Source organism: Gossypium hirsutum, chromosome A12, assembly GCF_007990345.1.
Source record: "Gossypium hirsutum isolate 1008001.06 chromosome A12, Gossypium_hirsutum_v2.1, whole genome shotgun sequence".
In the NCBI taxonomy this organism is placed as follows: Eukaryota; Viridiplantae; Streptophyta; class Magnoliopsida; order Malvales; family Malvaceae; genus Gossypium; species Gossypium hirsutum.
In genome coordinates this window covers 91,372,199-91,391,732 of record NC_053435.1, presented here as the reverse complement: position 1 = coordinate 91,391,732, position 19,534 = coordinate 91,372,199, and the positions used below count along the sequence as shown (strand labels likewise).

Below are 19,534 nucleotides of genomic sequence, written 5' to 3'. Positions count from 1 at the left end.
TATAATATTTTAGTATTTATTGCATAAAATTATTGAAATAAAACACTATTATCAAGGAATTATAATCATTATGGAAATTAATTAATAAATATTTTTGAAATTTAAAAAAAAAACAATTTTGACTTACAGGGACGAAAAAACGAACTATGGGGACCCAAAAAATAGAATTATAAGGACCAAAAATTCAAATTATAGGGGCAAAAATGGAGAAAAAATCGACTAACAAGGAGGAAAAAATTTTGACAAATAAAGACCAAAAAAAGTACAAGAATTTAAAAGTATAAAAAAACTAATCTTAATGGATGAAATTATATTGCAAATAAAATTTCATACTTGCATTTTGTATATTTACGGTGGAGTTTTTTTTTTAGATTTACTTAACATTTTTGAGGTGAAAATGAAAATGAGAAAATGGAGATTACTTATATCTTAGCACCCTTATTATGTTTGAGAGCATGTGACAAATGGAGTAATTTTTGAGTAAGCATGGTTATATATGTCATTCAACATATTTCATTCAGTTGTGGGAAAAGTTGTCCATCCTTACTTTTTTTTTGTTTTGGAAGTTTTAGCTCAACAAGCTCTTCCAAACCTCAATTCACTAAATATTACAATTAGAGGGTTTGACTACCTAATCTTTTATTTGTGCCAAAATCAACTAAAAGAAAACTTAAAACTCTGTTTACCAAACCCATCCATTGTATTTACTATACATCTTTGTATTATTCATAAAATTGAAATTTAGTTCATATATTTTTATTTTTAAAAATTTAATTTTTTATTTTTTAAATTTTAAAATTTAGGTATAATTGTTAATACTATTAAATGTATTGATATGATAATTTTAAAATAAAAATATTTATTTAATAACATTATAATTAAAAAAATAACATTATAATAAATTTAAATTTAACAAAATAATCTTAAAAATATTAAATAATTTAATTTATAATTTTAAAATAAATTAATTGAATTGCTAGAATTAAAAATATAATCACAAAATTTCAAAATAGAAATTTATGGCAGGTTTTAACCTATTATTTTTTAAATGGTTTATTTTAACTATACTTTGTTTTCACATCGCTATGTATGGACTCATCAATGACCAACGCCTCGAGTGGACAACTTCTGCACGCCAAGTGGTCATCTCTCTGTCTTACTATGGCTGTATTTTATGTTGACAAAAGTACCCTCTGAATTAAACCAAATTATAAGCAATTCACATCATCCTTTTTTACCCATTTTGGCATTAGATACCCATAATAGTACTTTTGAGTTAAAAAGGTAGGTATAGAAGAGAAAAAAAATTGTATTAAACTATAATTCTACGTTATTCTTATCCATTTTCAATAGAAGAATGATAAATCAGATTTTTTTCTCCTGATTTTTAGCATTTTTTTATTTTTTATTTTACATAATAATTAAATATATTCATTTGAATTTTTATTAAAAATATATTTGTTTGAATAAAATAAAATAAAAATTTTATATAATTTATCAAAATATAAAATTTTGTTGAATTAGGTTAAAAAACTTTAAAATACTATTTGACGTTTTTCCAGATTTTTAAAAGAAATTTGATAAACTAAACTGATACAAATAGGGTTTATTTAAATGAATGTTTATTTTTAAATTAGAACTATTATTACCATAATTGCATGAGTATTTTTAAATATCCAAAATTAATATCAACTTATATATTTCTAAAAACATAATATATATATTGGATAGAGATTCAAACCTGGACAAAAAAAAATAATATTATCAAAGATTCTACTATGATTTAGATTCTAATAATAAATAGATAAAAAATTAAAATATATAAAAACTATAGAACTAAAATTGAGTTTGATGTAAAAGATTAATTCAGTAAAAAAATACATAATAAGCAAATTCAAAGTATAATAATTAATGAATAAATTAAGGATATATATTTTAAAATTTTAAAAAATAATTATCACTAAATAAAATTACTCATTTATTAATTAAATCTTATTGTTATCAAAATCGAGAAAGAAGATGGAAATAAATTTTGATAAAAAAAAGCAAATTTAGGCCCCAAAATCGTAATAATTATTAGTAGGAGTGACACCTCAACGACTTTTTTATTATCAAGTTTAAAACACAAAGTTAAACCCCACCAAAAAGAAGAAAATGTAGTTGTAACCAACTTCCTCCAACCCCTTCATAACATTTCTAGAAACCTACCTTACACAACCAGTTCTTTGAAAAAACCAACTAATTGTTTGTAAATTTGATAAATGTTGGCAAAATATCTCCTCTATTAAATACATGTTAGAATGGATTTAAGGCACCAACCTTGATTTAATGTGCAATGTTTTACAAGTTTTTATATGAAATTTTAATTTGATTCAATCTTTACAAATTTTTAACAATATTATTGAATTATCACCATTTTAAGTTGATATATTTCATACACAAATAATTATGTTAATCCAATATGAAAATAAATATTTATATTAATTTCTTTAAATATATACAATTGACTTAAAATTTAAGTTTTATGTATACATATGAACCATAATTTAAGTTTCATGTGTATAATTACACTAAATTAAAGTTCATGTATCAAATTTTACATTAAATTTAAATTCATATACAAATTTTATAAACATGAATTTATAAATAAAATTTTAACCATTATATCAATAAATTAGAAAAAAATATAAATAAAATATGTTTCTCACCCACTTTGCATGTATAGATAATATCATTAATTCAACGTTGTAATAAATAAAAGAAAAAGAGGAGGGGCAATGTTGTAAGAAAGCTTAAGGGTGACAAAACAGTAAATAGAGTAGAAAAGCGGTGGCGAAAAGGAAAGCACATTAATCAAGGCAATATCACCAAACGAGATGATTGATTAGGCCATCGCTACCCACTTCTTTCTTGTCTTTGACAAAAACAAAACAAACATACAGCCAAAAATATACGAATTTGTTTAAATATTATTATAATCAAAATGTAATGTATCGCAAGGTTAAATTAGGAGTAAAAGCAGTTTCTTTTAATTAATTAGGCGTTTAGGTGAATTTTTAAAAATTTAAGGAAATAGATTAATTTTAGAGAAAATGATTAACTTACTTTTTTTTTAATTATAATTTTTGACTTTTTTTATTATGATTAATTAATTTTTTCTTTAAGTTATCATTTTTGACTTTTTTATTATTATAATTAATTAATTTGATTAGATAGTTAAATGTTAATAATTTTATTTTTTAAGTCTCAAGTTTTAATTTATCTTCCACTCACATTTATATATTTTTTTATTTCATTTTGTTTTAAAAAAAATTTAAAATTTTTAATTAGTATCTTTAACATATCAGCTCGTTTGGTTAAATAGTTAAATAAAAATAATTTTATCCTTTAAACTTAGGTTTTATTCCCTTCTTTTAAATATATTTATAATTTTTATTTCATGTTATTTTAAGCTCTCTTTTTATGTTTAATTAATAAATATATAATTTTTAAATTTTTTATTTTTAATTTATCATTTGAAAATGATTTAAGCAAATACTCGAGTTGATAAAATTACTAGGACCAATCAAAACCATCGCAAACAAGTTGAGATGACTAAAGCGAGAAGAAACCTCTATTTCTCCATTAAACCTTTGGTCCCATATCTTTTATCTCCTGTATTCATAGCCCTGTAATAAAACATTAAAACACAGGCTGTGTAAGAATTGAATGTGAGGAGAAAATACCAGATCAGAGAAATTTAAAGAGTATATATTTATCTAAGCTGAGCAAGGGAATCTTGACTCTTTAAGTACTTAAGAGTACCAGCTATTATTACGGTGTAATAGAACTATTCTCCATCAATTCACAAAAAGAGAAACCATGGCATACAAAGATACAAAAACGAAGCTGATATGTTGATTAATTACAAATAAAAAATAGCTTAAAACAACTTAAAATAAAAATTATAAATGTGTTTAAAAGAGGGGAATAGAACCTGAGTTTAAATGATGAAATCATCATTATTTAACCATTTAACCAATTAAACTAATATGTTAAAAATATAAAAAAAAACTTAAAACAAAATGAAATAATATAAATATATGAGTAGGAGAGGAATCAAATCTAAGACTTAAAGGATAAAACTACTAACATTTAAACATCTGACCAATGTAATTAATTATATTAAAAAAATCAAATAATTACCCTAAATTTTTAAAAATTCAGCCTAAAAGCCTAATTAATAAGAAAAAAAATGGCCTTTACCCCTAATTTAGCCGTATCGCAGTTTGAAATGGTTAAGGTTTAAACTTCGTCCAAAATAAAATTTAAATATTGATTTTATTTATATAAATTTATGTTAATATATTTTGGTTATGTTTTTATTTTAATTATAACCATTTAACTGTATCTCATATATGATTATTTACTTGAAATTATATTTATTGATGTCAATTATTTGATTAAATTAATTTCACCAATGGTTGAATATCAATTTAATTAGAAAAGATTAAAAAACTTAAATTTTATTATAAAGATACTTATGCTTTTTAATATTTTTTTAATTTTTTAAATTAACTAGTTTAAACTATAATTTTAAAAGAATTTTTTAAAATAAATGAGCCATTAAATTAACATAGTTTCGGTGGTGTGAATTCAAATTTTGATTTTGATTATATATAAATTTTATAGGTTAAAATATAATACTCTTTGTAATAGTTTTTATATTTTTATTTTTAAGTAATTAGTCCCTTTATTTTTCGGGTTTCAAATTTCAGGTATAATTATTAAAATTGTTAAGATTATTTTGTTAAATTCAAGTTCATTACATCATCATTATTTTAATTATACTGCTTTTAAATGAGTTTTTTTTTTAAATTTCGGAATGTTACACCAACAAAATTAAAAAAAAAAAGAATTTAACAATATTAACAACTAGACTTTAATTTTGAAATCTCAAAAGTAGAGGAACTAAATTTCTAAAAATAAAAGTATAAAAACTAATTTCTAAATTTGTGAAGAGGATAGGGACCTATGACATATTTTAATCAAAATTTATATATACTTTTTCTTATGTAACAAATATGTTGTAAAATTTTATATATATATATATAAACATCAAATATGGTTTTGATTGAATGGTAATGTATAGATGTAACAGTTTAAATATTATTATGTGTATATTTTATATTTTTTGATATAAAAATATTGTATGACAAAAATACTCTCAAAATAATACAATATATTTTGAGAAGTGAAGGTTTTTCATCTTTTCTCAACCTAGGTAACGTATGGTGCTTTCTCATATTATGACCCTAATAGAATATGATTCTTTGAAATGTAATTGCTAAAAAAGTTAATTTACAACGTTTAGAATACATTTGAATGTATTAATTAAAATCACAAGAAAGTGACATTATCACATTTGGTTCATTAAGTACTGTCTTAAAAATGTAATGATAATTTATAAATTTACCCTTATTAAATAAAATAATAATAATCATGTACCTAATTTTTATAAGAAAATTTATTCTTAACAAATATTTGAATTAAATATTCAATAATAAAATTTAATTGATAAAATTTAAATTATTTTTTAAGTTATAAATTTAACTCAAAAGTAATAGGGAAAATAAAGTAGTAGGAAAGAGGCAATAGTATTTTTTTTAACAGTTATTATTAGACTAATATCCTAAACCAATATAATATAAAATAGGGTTAATTTTGTTGTAATATTTTTTTAACTTTCCAATATATATGAGAAAGTAAATTTTCCTGCTTTTTATCTTAAGAATTATATTGTCATGTTCATTGTAAAATAATTCTCAAAGCAAAATTAAATTTTAAGAAAAGTAGATAAAAATTAACAGATTAATTGTTAAAATCACTTTGCAATTGTCAAGAAAGTGATTACTTTCCATCATAACAAACGCTATTTGAGTTGATATCCGATTAACTTATGACATCAACTCAATCAAGTTGTTATAATAAGCATAAATAAAGAAACCTATTACAAATATTATTTTAGTAATAGAAATATATAAACATCATGTAAATACATTAATAATAGGATTTACCTGAGAGTTCATTTACGAGAGTGACGTTCAATTGTTATTACGCTTCTTAGATGCTTCAACCAATACGACTCTTCCACGCGTAAAATGGGGAATGGGTATTGGTTTTTGTTACGTGTCACTCGTGTGGTTGCTATTCTTCATCTATTTACTTACCAACATGGATATGCAACGTATGCAGTAAGGAGGTTTCCTTTGTCAGTTTGATCTTTTTCTTTTCGCATAATGATTTTTTTGCCTAACTTTATAAAAAAAAAGTTATTTTAATCATTTATTTAATTTTTATCTCTTTTACCCATTAAACTTACATTTTTTGTTAAATCACTCTAAATTAAATAGAAAATTTAATATTTATTAATTTTATTAACATGGCATACATGTGAATTGCCACGTGAATAATATGTCAACATTTAATTTATTTTTAAAATCTTTTAAAATATTAAAATATATTTGTTAATAATTTTAGTAATTTTTAAATCTTTAAATTAAATAAATACTTATGTGTCATCTATATATATATCACATCATCAAAATTAACAAATATTAATGGTTTGATGAAAAATAAAAATTTAAATACTAAAAATATAAATAAAAATTATTTTTTTTGTAAAGTTGAATGGTGAAATAGATGATTATAGCTTTTCTATTTTTCATTTTTGGTGAAATTCTATTTTCGTTTTTAAGGCTTGCATTGTGCCCGTGGCTCTTCGCCCCGTTTTTCTCTTCTCCCTAAATTTTTTTATTTCTTTGTCCTCCTTTCCTTGACGTGTTCTAAACCGACAGCAATAAAATTTAAAAATAATAAATTCTTAAAAATATTTCTAACTTTTTTAAAAATTAATTATCTATTAATGTTTTAATTAAATTGATATCACTTTTACTCAGAAATCTAATTCGATTATAAAATTATCAAAAATATAATATTTTTTATAAAATGGTAAATATAATCGTCTTTTACATATAATTTAATTCCACAAAAGGGACAATTAAGACATAAAAAAACTTAACACTTGTTTTATTTATAATAGATTTAGGGGTTTTAGACATTTAATTATATAAGGATGCGTGATGAAACTGCATTGTCAAAACTTTTGAGATAAGAATAATGTGATAGAAAGCATGTTGTTTGTTTGATGCTTCAGGGTCTTGTTTTTACACTTAAGTAAAAATAAAAAATATTCATCTGCTAGAGACAAACATCTTTAATCATAATATAATAATAAATTTTAAAATAAATAAGTGCAAAAAAAAGGGTTCAAATTTCGTGTACAGGTGGAGAGCAGGATAGGCCACCTCTTTTGCAAACAAACTACTGGGGAGTATGTTTTCATTTTGTATACATTTTTTGTTAATACTATTATTATATCTAGTGTAGTCTATATATTAAAACCTAAGCCCAAAGAAACATTTGGATCACATAGCTTCTTAACATGCTTATCACGTGGAGTTTGAAATTTCTAGATTGCATTGTCATACATGCCACCCCTATTTAGGGAATATGTTGATTGTAGTTATGGTCTGAAATTAAATCATTTTTGTAAAATGCAGAAAAGGAGCATGTGGGTGTCCACCATTCTTTTATATATATGAAAGGGTGAAGTTTGGGAAGGAAAGGCATAAAAGAAGGAAGAAAGTGAAGTGAATGTAAGCTCATGCTTTTGCAGCGACAAACAATGCTTTGTGATGTTAATTCCCCCAATGTTTGACTGAAAAGAAGACCATTTGATATTAAATGAGAAAAATCAAATTTCTTAATATCAAGTATTAAGGAACAAAGCAAGCGTCAAAGTTTACGGCGTTGCCACCAATCCCCCTCCTCCAAACAAAGTGCTGACAACGACTTGCTATCCTCAACAGTGGAGGAATCATTTTGCTTTTTCAATAATATATACATTAGGCGGCCTTTTAATGCTCCGTAAACATAGCATATAACATCCACCTTCTCTTTAATCTAAACCCAAGTTTTCTCTACCTTTCAACTTTTAAAACATTTGTGTAAGCTCACTGCAGTGCTGCAATTGCCAATCGTACGATCCACAGACTTTTTTCGTGAGTTTTGATTTGCTTTAACAATTTTATCATTTCAAAGATATATATGTTTTTCTTTTTTCGTTAAAAAAAATTTTACTTTATCAAATTTATATTAAAAATTGTGCATTAAAATTATAATCAGCTAAAACCCATTTATTTATTTAAAAAATTTGTGTGCACAACATTTTTACAGTGGTCCCACGCTCGCATTAAGTGGTCTATTGGAGAGATGCCTACGGGGACACATTGGTGCGAATTTGGTAAACCTTAATTCTCCTTTTAGCCTAACATCATTAATTTAACATAAATAACTTGTATCACCAAGTCAAAAGATTAAGGCTATGTTTTGACATGGTTGAAACTTGAAAGTGATGTAAATTTTTTTTTATCTATATTATATATTAAGTATTTAATTAAATTTATGTCACAATTAATTTGATATTAATTTATTTAGATAGTGGTGAAATATCATTACAAAGTAAATTATATTATTTGGAAGGTTAATGCATTTTTTAAAAAATCTAAACTTGAAAATTATATTTAAGTTGGACTTTAATTTTTTTGTGGTACTAGTTTATCATTGAACTTAACAATTATTCTTATCTTAGGACCTAAACTTTTTTTTGTCCAAGTTAATCTTGAACTTGACAATTATTCTGACATCGGACTTGAACTTGGGAAAAAAATTCAAGTCCCAATTTGGAAACAATTGTCAAATTCAAAGATTAACTTAGACAAAAAAAAGTCCAAACCCTAATATAAGAACAATTACCAAGTTCAAGATTAACTTGGATAAAAAAAAAGTTCAAGCCTCAATGCAAGAACAATTGTTAAGTTCATGAGCCAAAAAATGCAAAAACCTTTATTTTGATAGTTTCTTTTGTTGATTTATATATTTTATATAGAAAAATATACACATAATAGGATTTGAATCTACACTATCTTGCTAATTAATAGTTAATTAATATTATTTTGGTTATTATCAAATAATAATTAGTAATATATTAATAATTTTTTTCTAAGGTCAATTATATTTAAAATTTTATTCATTAGTAATATATATATATGATTATGATTTAATGGTGCTATTTTGTTCTCTAAAACTTTTAAGAGATATCATAAAGTTAATATACCATCAGAACAATTAATATTAATTAATATTAATTGTGTAACTCCCTCTGTTTAACCTCCACTTTTCAACACAAGTAGTGCGGCCTCTGCTCCGCTGATTGAACATCAACCAGTCTCTCTCAGCTCACTCGGGTATACGTCGAATGACAATCAGTATCATATATGAATATTTTATATCTTTAATAAAAAATTCACTTATTTTGAAGGTTTCCTCTACATATATTTAGTTATGTGATAAATACGAGTATTTTTTTTTTTTTAGATTGCATCAACATATCAGCTTGGTAAGAAGTTTCCTGAGGACCAACATCCTTGGAACCTTCAACAACCGAATGTAACAGTAAGACTGTATAATTTTCAGCTTTTCATCATGGTAAGCAACTGAATCGAAAATGAGACATCAATTTGAGGAGTAAAAAGTGAATTCATAAGAACTGCGCCCCTATATAGTTGGAAAGGTATATAAAAACAGCACGCCTTTCCTATAATGGAACTCATCATGAAGGAGATGAACTTGGAATTTGCAGATAATGACGGCCGCAACACCTGCCACTCATCCAACACTTTTTTTTCCCCTCCTTTTACACATGTCACGGTTGACGATCAACCACGCACCGTGGTTGGTGTAGGGAAAAAAAAATACACTTGCAGCATTTGGTAATTCTAGCAAATGGGTCCCTCAATCCAGTCGCAATCTGCAGGCCAACCTATTCTTCAATGAATGATTAACATCTGCCATCGTGCATGTTGATCACATTCATAATCCCTTTATATTGCGCCATCTCATTCTCTTTACAATTTTTAGTATATAGGGGCATATCTAATACATACAGTATATATAATGTTTGTGTATATATAAAACATGCATAAGTTAAGAGGTAAAAGAGTAAATTTAAACATGGTGCAAAGTTTACTTGTCTGATGGGACATGATTTATAATAGCAAAACAGGGGGTGCAGCTCCCATTTCCTAATCTAACATTTCTCATCATTGACCACAGTAGTATAACACCAGAAAGTTAACTCAAATGGACCAGCTCACTTCAAATGATGAGACCAACAACATTTGACAAATTAAAATTATTGAAGGGCTAAATATGATACATACCGGCTCCATGTTTGAAAAAAGAAATAGGGTCATGAACTTTATCTTAAACGTTTTCATTTCTTGTCAAATAAATGAAAAAGACATGCATGGGCTGAGAGAATTACAAGGAGAAAAAAAAGTAGAACAGGCTGCTTAAGACTAAGCTGGAATTGATCAAACATGAGTATTTTTGAAAAATGGACTGTCGGAAACTATTTGAAGACTGAAGAAGCTAAATTACAAAGCACCATGGATCGGAGCATCAATGGAGGTCCAAAAACAATCTATAGCTATATCTTACAAATAATGCAAACCATTGATATCTTTAGGTGTTTGAGATCATTTATAGCAACCTGTAACTGAGGTAGACAAGCTTGGAATGAATCCATTGTTAAGTTAAACCTTGTTTACAAGGGTTGGCTTTAAAGGAAAACCGATGGTGGGATGCATATCCCACAGTAAAAGATAATTGCTTTATTCTAGATGGATGTCATATAATCAAGTGATCCCATAGCTTTCTTTTACGTACATATGAAATCATAAGGTTCTAAAGAAAGCTATCAAGACATTGTCTATTCACCGCTATCAAATTCTAGCGAGATGTACCCCAAAATATGCTCGGAAATGTTCAACATATAGTCTGAGCTAAGTATAATTTTCAAGGGATTCATTCACTAAATGCAAGAATAACTTTTAAAAAATGAATATATCCAACACTGGGGTATTAAATGAAAAGTTTTTTACCCCAATCCAAGCAGCAATGATGGAGTCGTGGCCCTTTTCATTTCACTCTAACAATCAACATCAATTGGCAACCCTTCTAATCAAAAACCCCATCAAGCCTCTACCGACTTTATTTTTTATCACAAAGAAAAGTAGTGATGATTGAAAAAGGCACTAATTTTATGTTACTCCATTCACCAAAGGAGGAAAAGAAAAGAAAATAAAATAAGATAAATTAAATGCCAAATCCATGGAATTCACGCTACCAATGGATTACTTCAACGTTCAAATACATCAACAAAAATAAAAAATACAAGAGAATAAAAACTTAAGCAACAATTAATTGAAAGGCTTAATACTCTTTTTCGCCCTTGTAATATTGTGACATTCTCACTTTCATCCTTTTACCATTTTTTCAGTTATTTTGTTCCCTCTACTTTCTTTTTGTACTCAAGTTATTCCTTTTAACAATTTTCATTAAAAAAAATTAAACTACTGCCACGTATAAAAAAATAAAAATCATTAAAAGAAAATCTAAAAATCATAAAAAAAAAATCCCAAAAAATATGAAAACTTAGAAAATTACATAAAAATCATAATTTATTTTTAAAAATTATATTATTTAAAAAAATCTATAAGTAAGCGAAACTTCAATTTTTCATAAAATTTTAAAAATGCATTTTTTTTGGAATTTTTGGTTTTTAGAAAATTTAGGGATTTTTTTTTGCATTTTTATGATATATTTTTATATTTTTTAAAAAAACAAGTTTTTTAAGTAAAATACCATAAAATTCTTGAAAATTTTCATGAAATTCTTAAATTCTCTAAAAACCCTAAAATTCCAAAGAAAATTTATTTTTTAAGAAATTATTTATTTTATTTTATTTTTTAAATTTGCATACTTATAACTTTACAATCTTTTTATGATTTTCAAAAATAGATTAAGATTATTTTAGAGTGTGTTTGGATGAAGAATTTTAAATTTTTTGAAAATTTTAAAATGCTAATATTTTAGAATTCATTAATTCAAAATGCTAGCATTAATAATTGGTTTTTTGGATAAATAATTGATTTAAAAAAAAATTAGGTTGCTGAAATTTCACAAATTATAAAAAAGAATTAATTATATTAAAAATAAAAAATGTAAAAAAAATCAATATGGATATCATTGTTTTTGTAAAAAATTATAAATATTTTTAATAAAATAAATCTTAAAAATATATATTAGAATAAATAAAAATGATTTTTGAAATTGATTTTTTTATTTTATAGTGTAACCATGTTTATTACATAAAATAAATTTAGGAGGAATTTTGAAAACGAGCTAGAATTTGAAAAAAAGAAATTGAGCTATTGAAACTCTTTCTTGAAATTAATCACTAATTTTGAAATTGTTTGATATTTTTATCCAAAATAAGTAATTCATTTTTATGATTTAGAAAATATTGATGTAAATGAAATTTCTCCTTAGTGTTTTTTTTTTATTTATAAATATTTCATCCAAACACACCATTAGTTTGTTTTTTAAAATAATTCTCAATGTCATGCCCCAAAAAATAAGCAGTTAATTGAAATAAATAATCAAGCAATTGATGTAGGTTTTATGGTTAAGTAGTTGGTACACTTCCTAGTTCTAGGTTATATTACTCCTCTCTCATTTCTTTGTTTTTATTTATTTATTAGTAAATTAGAATGAAAAATCACACTAAAACAAACATTATTGGGAGTGAATATTTAGTAAGTATGGGCAACAAGTTAATGATTAAGCTTGCTTTTTGTCCCATTGCATACTTGAGTTCGAGCCACCCCATCCTCAAAACCGTTTCTTTCAAATTTTTCTTTAAATTTTGGCCCAAAACTTTAAGAAAATTACTCCTGCTGCCCTAGGATTCCTAAGCCCTAGATATTTAATCCAACTTTCCCCAATTGAACTAGAATTTTGTTTCCTCTTCAAACCCAAATAGAATTTTCTTTCTTTCCTTTCTTTTACATCATATTTTACATATTTTGCTGCTGAAATTAATTTTGCTTTCCATATTTTACTGCACCCAATTTCACTGTAGATTTTAGGTCATTCTCCTAAATAATCTGATATTTAATTTTTTTTTAATATTATAGAATTAGTTTAAAAAACAAAGAGTCCAGAAATGAGCAAAAAGTGGAGACGGTAATTTAATCAAGGAATGATCCATGTATCCATATTGATGGAGGCATACGATCCGCCATTTGCACAGTTCATCTGAAGATCAAAGATGATTTCGTTTGTCATTGGGTTGTTCTAACTAGGTTCTTAAGACACCAAACTTTTGGGTTTAGTTGGCCTTAGGAACCTGAATTTTGTATGGGCTTTTCCGTGACTATACATATTGAGAACTCACTCCATCACGTCAAAGCCACACAGGTTTCAACCAATTAATAGAGTAGAAACAAAGTTTGTTTTTCAATCTTGACGGACCAGATCATGTTCTTCTTAAATGATGTCTGTATGAATACAATAGAGTATTCTTCAGACTTCAAACCATGGATCATCATTTCAATTCTTCTCAACGGTGTCAGATTCTGTTCTTTTCAATCTTGAAGGACCAGATCATGTTCTTCCTAAATGATGTCTGTATGAATACAATAGGGTATTATTCGGACTTCAAACCATGGATCATCATTTCAATTCTTCTTAACGGTGTCAGATTCTGTTCTGATAAATGGTGAGGAGATGAGATCTATTCAGCTCAGTCAAGGTTTGCAACTACAATCTATTTTTCATAAAAGCCAATAATACACAAAGAAAGTAAGAAGCCCCGTTGGCATGACATGGTTACCACCATTTTAAAGTGGAAGGAATGGATCAGATTTTCAGTTTTGTATAAGGTTAAGGGGCTCCTTAATTTTATCTGCATTTCTTCTCTGGGCTTTACAACAATTTTGTAGGCTTCACATAATATAGAGCAATAGCTGCCTGCTATTAAGCATTTCAATCTCCTCCTTTCGGAAGCACCAAGCCAGTGTTAATAAATACAGAAAAATCTACTTTTATAGATGTGGTTAAGCATTTATATCCATATGTATCAGTTATCAGTTCACACAGTATCAAGTACGTGTTTTGTTTATTACCAACTTTTATGTTTTTTTTTTAAATTTTGTTTACATAATTATGATTTTTTTAATTTATAAATATGTGTTTTTGTTATGAAATATTTATGTGGATGTCATTATCAACCCCATAAGTTATAAAACTCTTCCTATACCCCATAAGTTATGAGATTTTTCCTATACCCTATTAATATGGGAGATAAAAGGTCATGACCCTTTACATGCCCTATAATAATTAGAGAGTTACTTTTAACCCCTATATATATGAGGCTCATATACTCATGAAAATATATATATATATATATAAAGATACACTCTCTTTTCTATATTCTCTCTACACTCTTTCTTCTATCACATTTTAGTTTATTCTTTCTTTATTATTTCACAACACATTATCAGCACGAGTCTCTAATACAAGAAATCAAGGCCAACAAATTTTTCCTTAAAGATTGCCGAAGGACGCTTAGGTGAAGTAATGGTAACAAGTTGATCTATTTCATTTGCATATGTGTTATTTCATTTGCATATTAACATGCTTTATTTTACATTATGGACTTGTATATTTTGTCTTATAGTTTATAATGTCAAATCTTACAAAACTCGAATTTGTGGATCTGGACATCACTGGAAATAACTATTTATCATGGGTACTAGATGTTGAAATTCACTTAGATGCAAAGGGTCTTAATGAGACTATTAAGGAGGGAAATGAAGAAAGTACACAAGATAAGGCCAATGCGATGATTTTCCTTCGCTATCACCTCCATGAAGGTCTAAAGACCGAATATTTGACTGTTAAGGACCCTCAAATTCTTTGGGCCAATCTAAAGGAAAGATATGACCATCATAAAATTGTGATTTTGCCTAAAGCTCGTTATGAGTGGCTGAATTTAAGATTGCAAGACTTTAAGTCTGTTAGTGATTATAACTCGGCCATGTTCAAAATCACTTCACAATTGAATTTATGTGCAGAGAATATTACTGATGCAGAAATGTTAGAAAAAACATACTCAACTTTCCATGTAAATAATGTTGTCCTGCAGACACAATATCGTGAAAAAGGCTTCCAGAAATATTCTGAATTAATTTCTTGTCTCCTAGTGGCGGAGCAAAACAACGAGCTGCTAATGAAAAACCATGAATTACGCCCAACTGGCTCTACTCCATTCCCTGAAGCGAATGTGAGTTTACATAATGGGCAAGAATTAAAAGAAACACACCATGCAAATAGTAGTGTGCGTGGCCGTGGCCGTGGTCGTGGCCAAGGGCGTGGCCGCAGACATAGATATGGATATGGTCGAGGTGGTCATTTTAAAAATTCACATTCCTACCAGAAGTGGGATCGGAAAAATGGTAACAGTGAAAAGAAAGAAAAAGGTGAAAATGTGACTCATGTATGCTATAGTTGTGGAGGAAAAGGACATTAGTCTCGTATGTGTCGCACACAAAAGTATCTAGTTGATCTTTATCAGCAGTCCATAAAACAGAAGGGAAAGAAAGTAGAAACCAATCTTGTGTATAAAGATGGCGAAGGTGATTTTGATGATGGCAATGCAACCCATTTAGAAGTGGCTGATTTTCTTTCTACCCCTGAAGGAAATTATTAAGGCCACAAATTTCGATAAATAATAAAATAAACCTCTACTACTCTATGTTTCACTTAGCAACTTTAATAATGATGTTATGACCTTTACTAGTGCTATGTTTTATGTGATAATTTTGTTTTATAGACCTTTTAGTAATTTGAACTTTGAATACCTATTTTAACCATTATGTGTGACATTTTGTGGTTATGTTGTTTCTTTGAAGAACATAATCTCGCAAAGGCAATCAGCTATGAATGGTGAAAATATATGTCTAGCAGACAGTGCAACTACTCACACCATACTGAAAGACAAGAGATATTTTTCTCATTTAATAATGAAAGAAGAAAGTGTGAGCACTATATCTGGTAGTACAACTTTTATAGAAGGCTCCGGAAGAGCAATTATTTTATTACCAAGGGGAACAAAAATTGAAATTATTAATGCATTATACTCCCCTAAGTCTCAAAGAAATTTATTGAGGTTTAAAGATATTCGCCAAAATGGATATCATATTGAGACTTTAAACGAAGGAAATTGTGAATTCCTTCAAATTATGAGTATTGCTCAATGCAATAAACAAATTGTTGAGAAATTGCCTGCATTCTTTACTGGTTTGTACTACACAAAGATCAGTTCTATAGAAACACATGCTATAGCAAACCAGAAGTTTACTAATGACTTTGTTCTTTGACATGACCGGTTAGGCCATCCCGGTTCAATAATGATGCGAAAAATAATTGAAAATTCATGTGGACATTCATTGAAGAGCCAGCAGATTCTTCAAAACATTACATGTGCTGCATGTTCACTGAGGAAATTAATAATCCGACCATCACCAGCTAAGATAAATAATGAACCACTTACTTTTCTTGAGCGAATTCAAGGGGATATATGTGGGCCTATACATCCCTCATGTGGACCATTTAGGTACTTTATGGTTTTAATCGATGCATCGAGTAGATGGTCTCATGTATCTTTGTTATCAACTTGCAACCTGGCGTTTGCGAGATTGCTTGCTCAATTGATTCGATTACGAGCCCATTTCCCAGATTTTCCTATTAAGACCATCCGTCTTGATAATGCTGGTGAATTTACTTCTCAGTCTTTTAATAACTATTGCATGTCCATTGGAATAAGTGTTGAACATCCTGTAGCTCATGTTCACACACAAAATGGTCTAGCAGAATCTTTAATAAAACAACTTCAATTGATAGCAAGGCCATTACTTATGAAATCAAAACTCCCAATCACTGCTTGGGGGCATGCAATTTTACATGCAGCTGCATTAATTTGCATCAGGCCAACAAGTTATCATAAAGTCTCCCCCTTACAAATAGTTCATGGTCAGGAATGAAATATTTCCCATCTAAGAACATTTGGATGTGCCGTATATATTCCAATTGCTCCACCACATAGAACTAAGATGGGACCTCAAAGAAGGTTGGGTATATATGTTGGATTTGAATCCCTATCCATAATTAAATATCTAGAACCATCTACAGGGAATCTATTTACGGCTCGTTTTGCAGATTGTCATTTTGACGAGTCAATTTTTCCAACATTAGGGGGAGAAATCAAACAGCTGGATAAGAAAATTAGTTAGAAAGAGTTGTCATTAGCTCATCTAGATCCTCGAACTAAGCAATGTGATTTAGAAGTTCAACAGATTATTCATTTACAAAGTTTAGCTAATGAATTGCCAGACGCATTTTCTGACCCAAAGAAAGTGACTAAGTCACATATACTAGCTGTAAATGCTCCAATAAAACTTAATGTCCCAGAAGGACAAAATCTAGTTGCTATTGAATCTAATACACGCCTGAAGCGTGGTAGACCAATTGGTTCTAAAGATAAGAATCCTTGAAAAAAGAAAGGAGCAAAGATTAATGATGGTGAAATCAAAGAAAAAATGATTATACCAGGATCTCCTGAAGAGACTATAGACATGATTGGAAGAATAGTTTTAGAAGAAAATCAGGTACCTAACAATGAAGAGATCTCTATTAATTATGTCATGTCCGGTATAAAATGGAACCGAAATCAAATTGACGTCGATGATATTTTTGCATGCACTGTAGCACTAGATGTTATAAATAATAAAAAAGATTATGAACCAAAATTGATTGAGGAATGTAAACAAAGAGATGATTAGCCAAAATGGAAAGAAGCAATTGAAAATAATTGAAATCGCTAGCGAAAAGAGAAGTGTTTGGACCTGTAGTCCGTATACCTACAGGTGTGAAACCAGTGGGATATAAATGGGTTTTTGTGCGTAAAAGAAATGAAAAGAGTGAAATTGCAAGGTACAAAGCACGTTTAGTTGCACAAGGATTCTCACAAAGACTTGGAATTGATTATGAGGAGACATATTCTCCTGTGGTGGATGCAACTACATTTAGATTTTTGATAAGTTTGGCTATAAGAGAAGGGATTAATTTACGCCTAATGGATGTAGTAACAGCTTATTTGTTGGCCCACTGGATACTAACATTTATATGAAACTCCCTGAAGGATTTAAACTGCCTGAAGCAGTGAGTTCAGGTTCTAGAGAACATTATTCGATCAAATTGCACAAATCTCTTTATGGATTGAAACAATCCGGACGCATGTGGTATAATCGCCTAAGCGAGTATTTGTTGAAAGAAGGATACAAGAATGATCCAATTTGCCCATGCATTTTCATTAAGAAGTTTGGATCTGGATATATAATTATTGCAGTATATGTTGATGATTTGAATATCATTGGAACTCCTGAAGAAATCCAAAAGACTGTTGAGTGCTTGAAGAAAGAATTTGAAATGAAAGACCTTGGAAGAACGAAATTTTGTTTGGGGTTACAAATTGAGCACCTAAAAGAAGGAATCCTTGTGCATCAATCAACGTATATTGAAAAGGTGCTAAAGAGATTTTATATGGATAAGGCACATCCAATAACTACCCCGATGGTTGTAAGATCACTTGATCCAAGTAAAGACCCTTTCCGTCCTCGGGAAGATAGTGAAATTTTCTTGGTCCTGAAGTGTCATACCTTAGTGCAATTGGGGCATTAATGTATCTTGCTAGCCATACCCAACCTGATATATCTTTTTCTATAAATTTGCTAGCAAGATTTAGCTCATGCCCAACTCGAAAACATTGGACTGGAGTAAAACAGATATTTCGTTATCTCCAAGGCACAAAGAATATGGGTTTATTTTTCCCCAATAAATCAAAGACAGAGTTGATTGGTTTTGCAGATACAGGATTTATGTCAGATCCTCATAATGGAAAATCATAAACTGGATATGTTTTTACATATGGAGGTACTGCAATCTCTTGGCGCTCAATGAAGCAAACAATTACAGCAACCTCGTCTAATCATGCAGAAATCTTAGCAATCCATGAAGCAAGTCGTGAATGTGTATGGCTAAGATCTATGATCCAGCATATAAGGAATAATTGTGGTTTATCATTTGGAACTACAACTGTCTTGTTTGAAGACAACACAAAATGCATTGATCAGCTCGATAGTGGATACATCAAAGGTGACAGAACAAAACACATTGCACCAAAATTCTTCTTCATTCATGACCTCCAGAAGATTAAAGAGATAAAAGTTAAGCAGATCAGTTCAAGTGAGAATTTAGCAGATTTATTCACTAAGGCGCTTCCTACATCAATGTTTCAGAAGCTTGTTTACTACATTGGAATGCATCACCTTCGTGATCTCAAGTGATGTAGCCATTAGGGGGAGTTAATACGCGCTGTACTCTTTTTCCCTTAACCTTGGTTTTATCCCACTGGGTTTTCCAGGTAAGGTTTTTAATGAGGCAGCATATCAAGCGTATAATTATGTAC

At 28.2% G+C, this 19,534-nt stretch overlaps 1 protein-coding gene across 1 annotated transcript; it reads left to right on the top strand.

Moving 5' to 3' along the window:
- Nucleotides 1–14,692: 14,692 nt before the first annotated feature.
- Nucleotides 14,693–15,718, top strand: LOC121211442 (uncharacterized). The gene is made up of 2 exons (XM_041084209.1): nt 14,693–15,505; nt 15,599–15,718. Exons 1-2 carry the CDS (start codon nt 14,693–14,695, stop codon nt 15,716–15,718), a joined length of 933 nt encoding a protein of 310 aa, XP_040940143.1.
- Nucleotides 15,719–19,534: the final 3,816 nt, after the last annotated feature.

What these genes read in the sequence shown, in the direction of transcription:
- LOC121211442 (XM_041084209.1), top strand. Translation starts at nt 14,693, where the DNA reads ATGTCAAATCTTACAAAACTCGAATTTGTGGATCTGGACATCACTGGA. An exon ending in AAGGTGAAAATGTGACTCAT is followed by an intron (nt 15,506 to 15,598) that starts GTATGCTATAGT and finishes TCCATAAAACAG; the next exon opens with AAGGGAAAGAAAGTAGAAAC.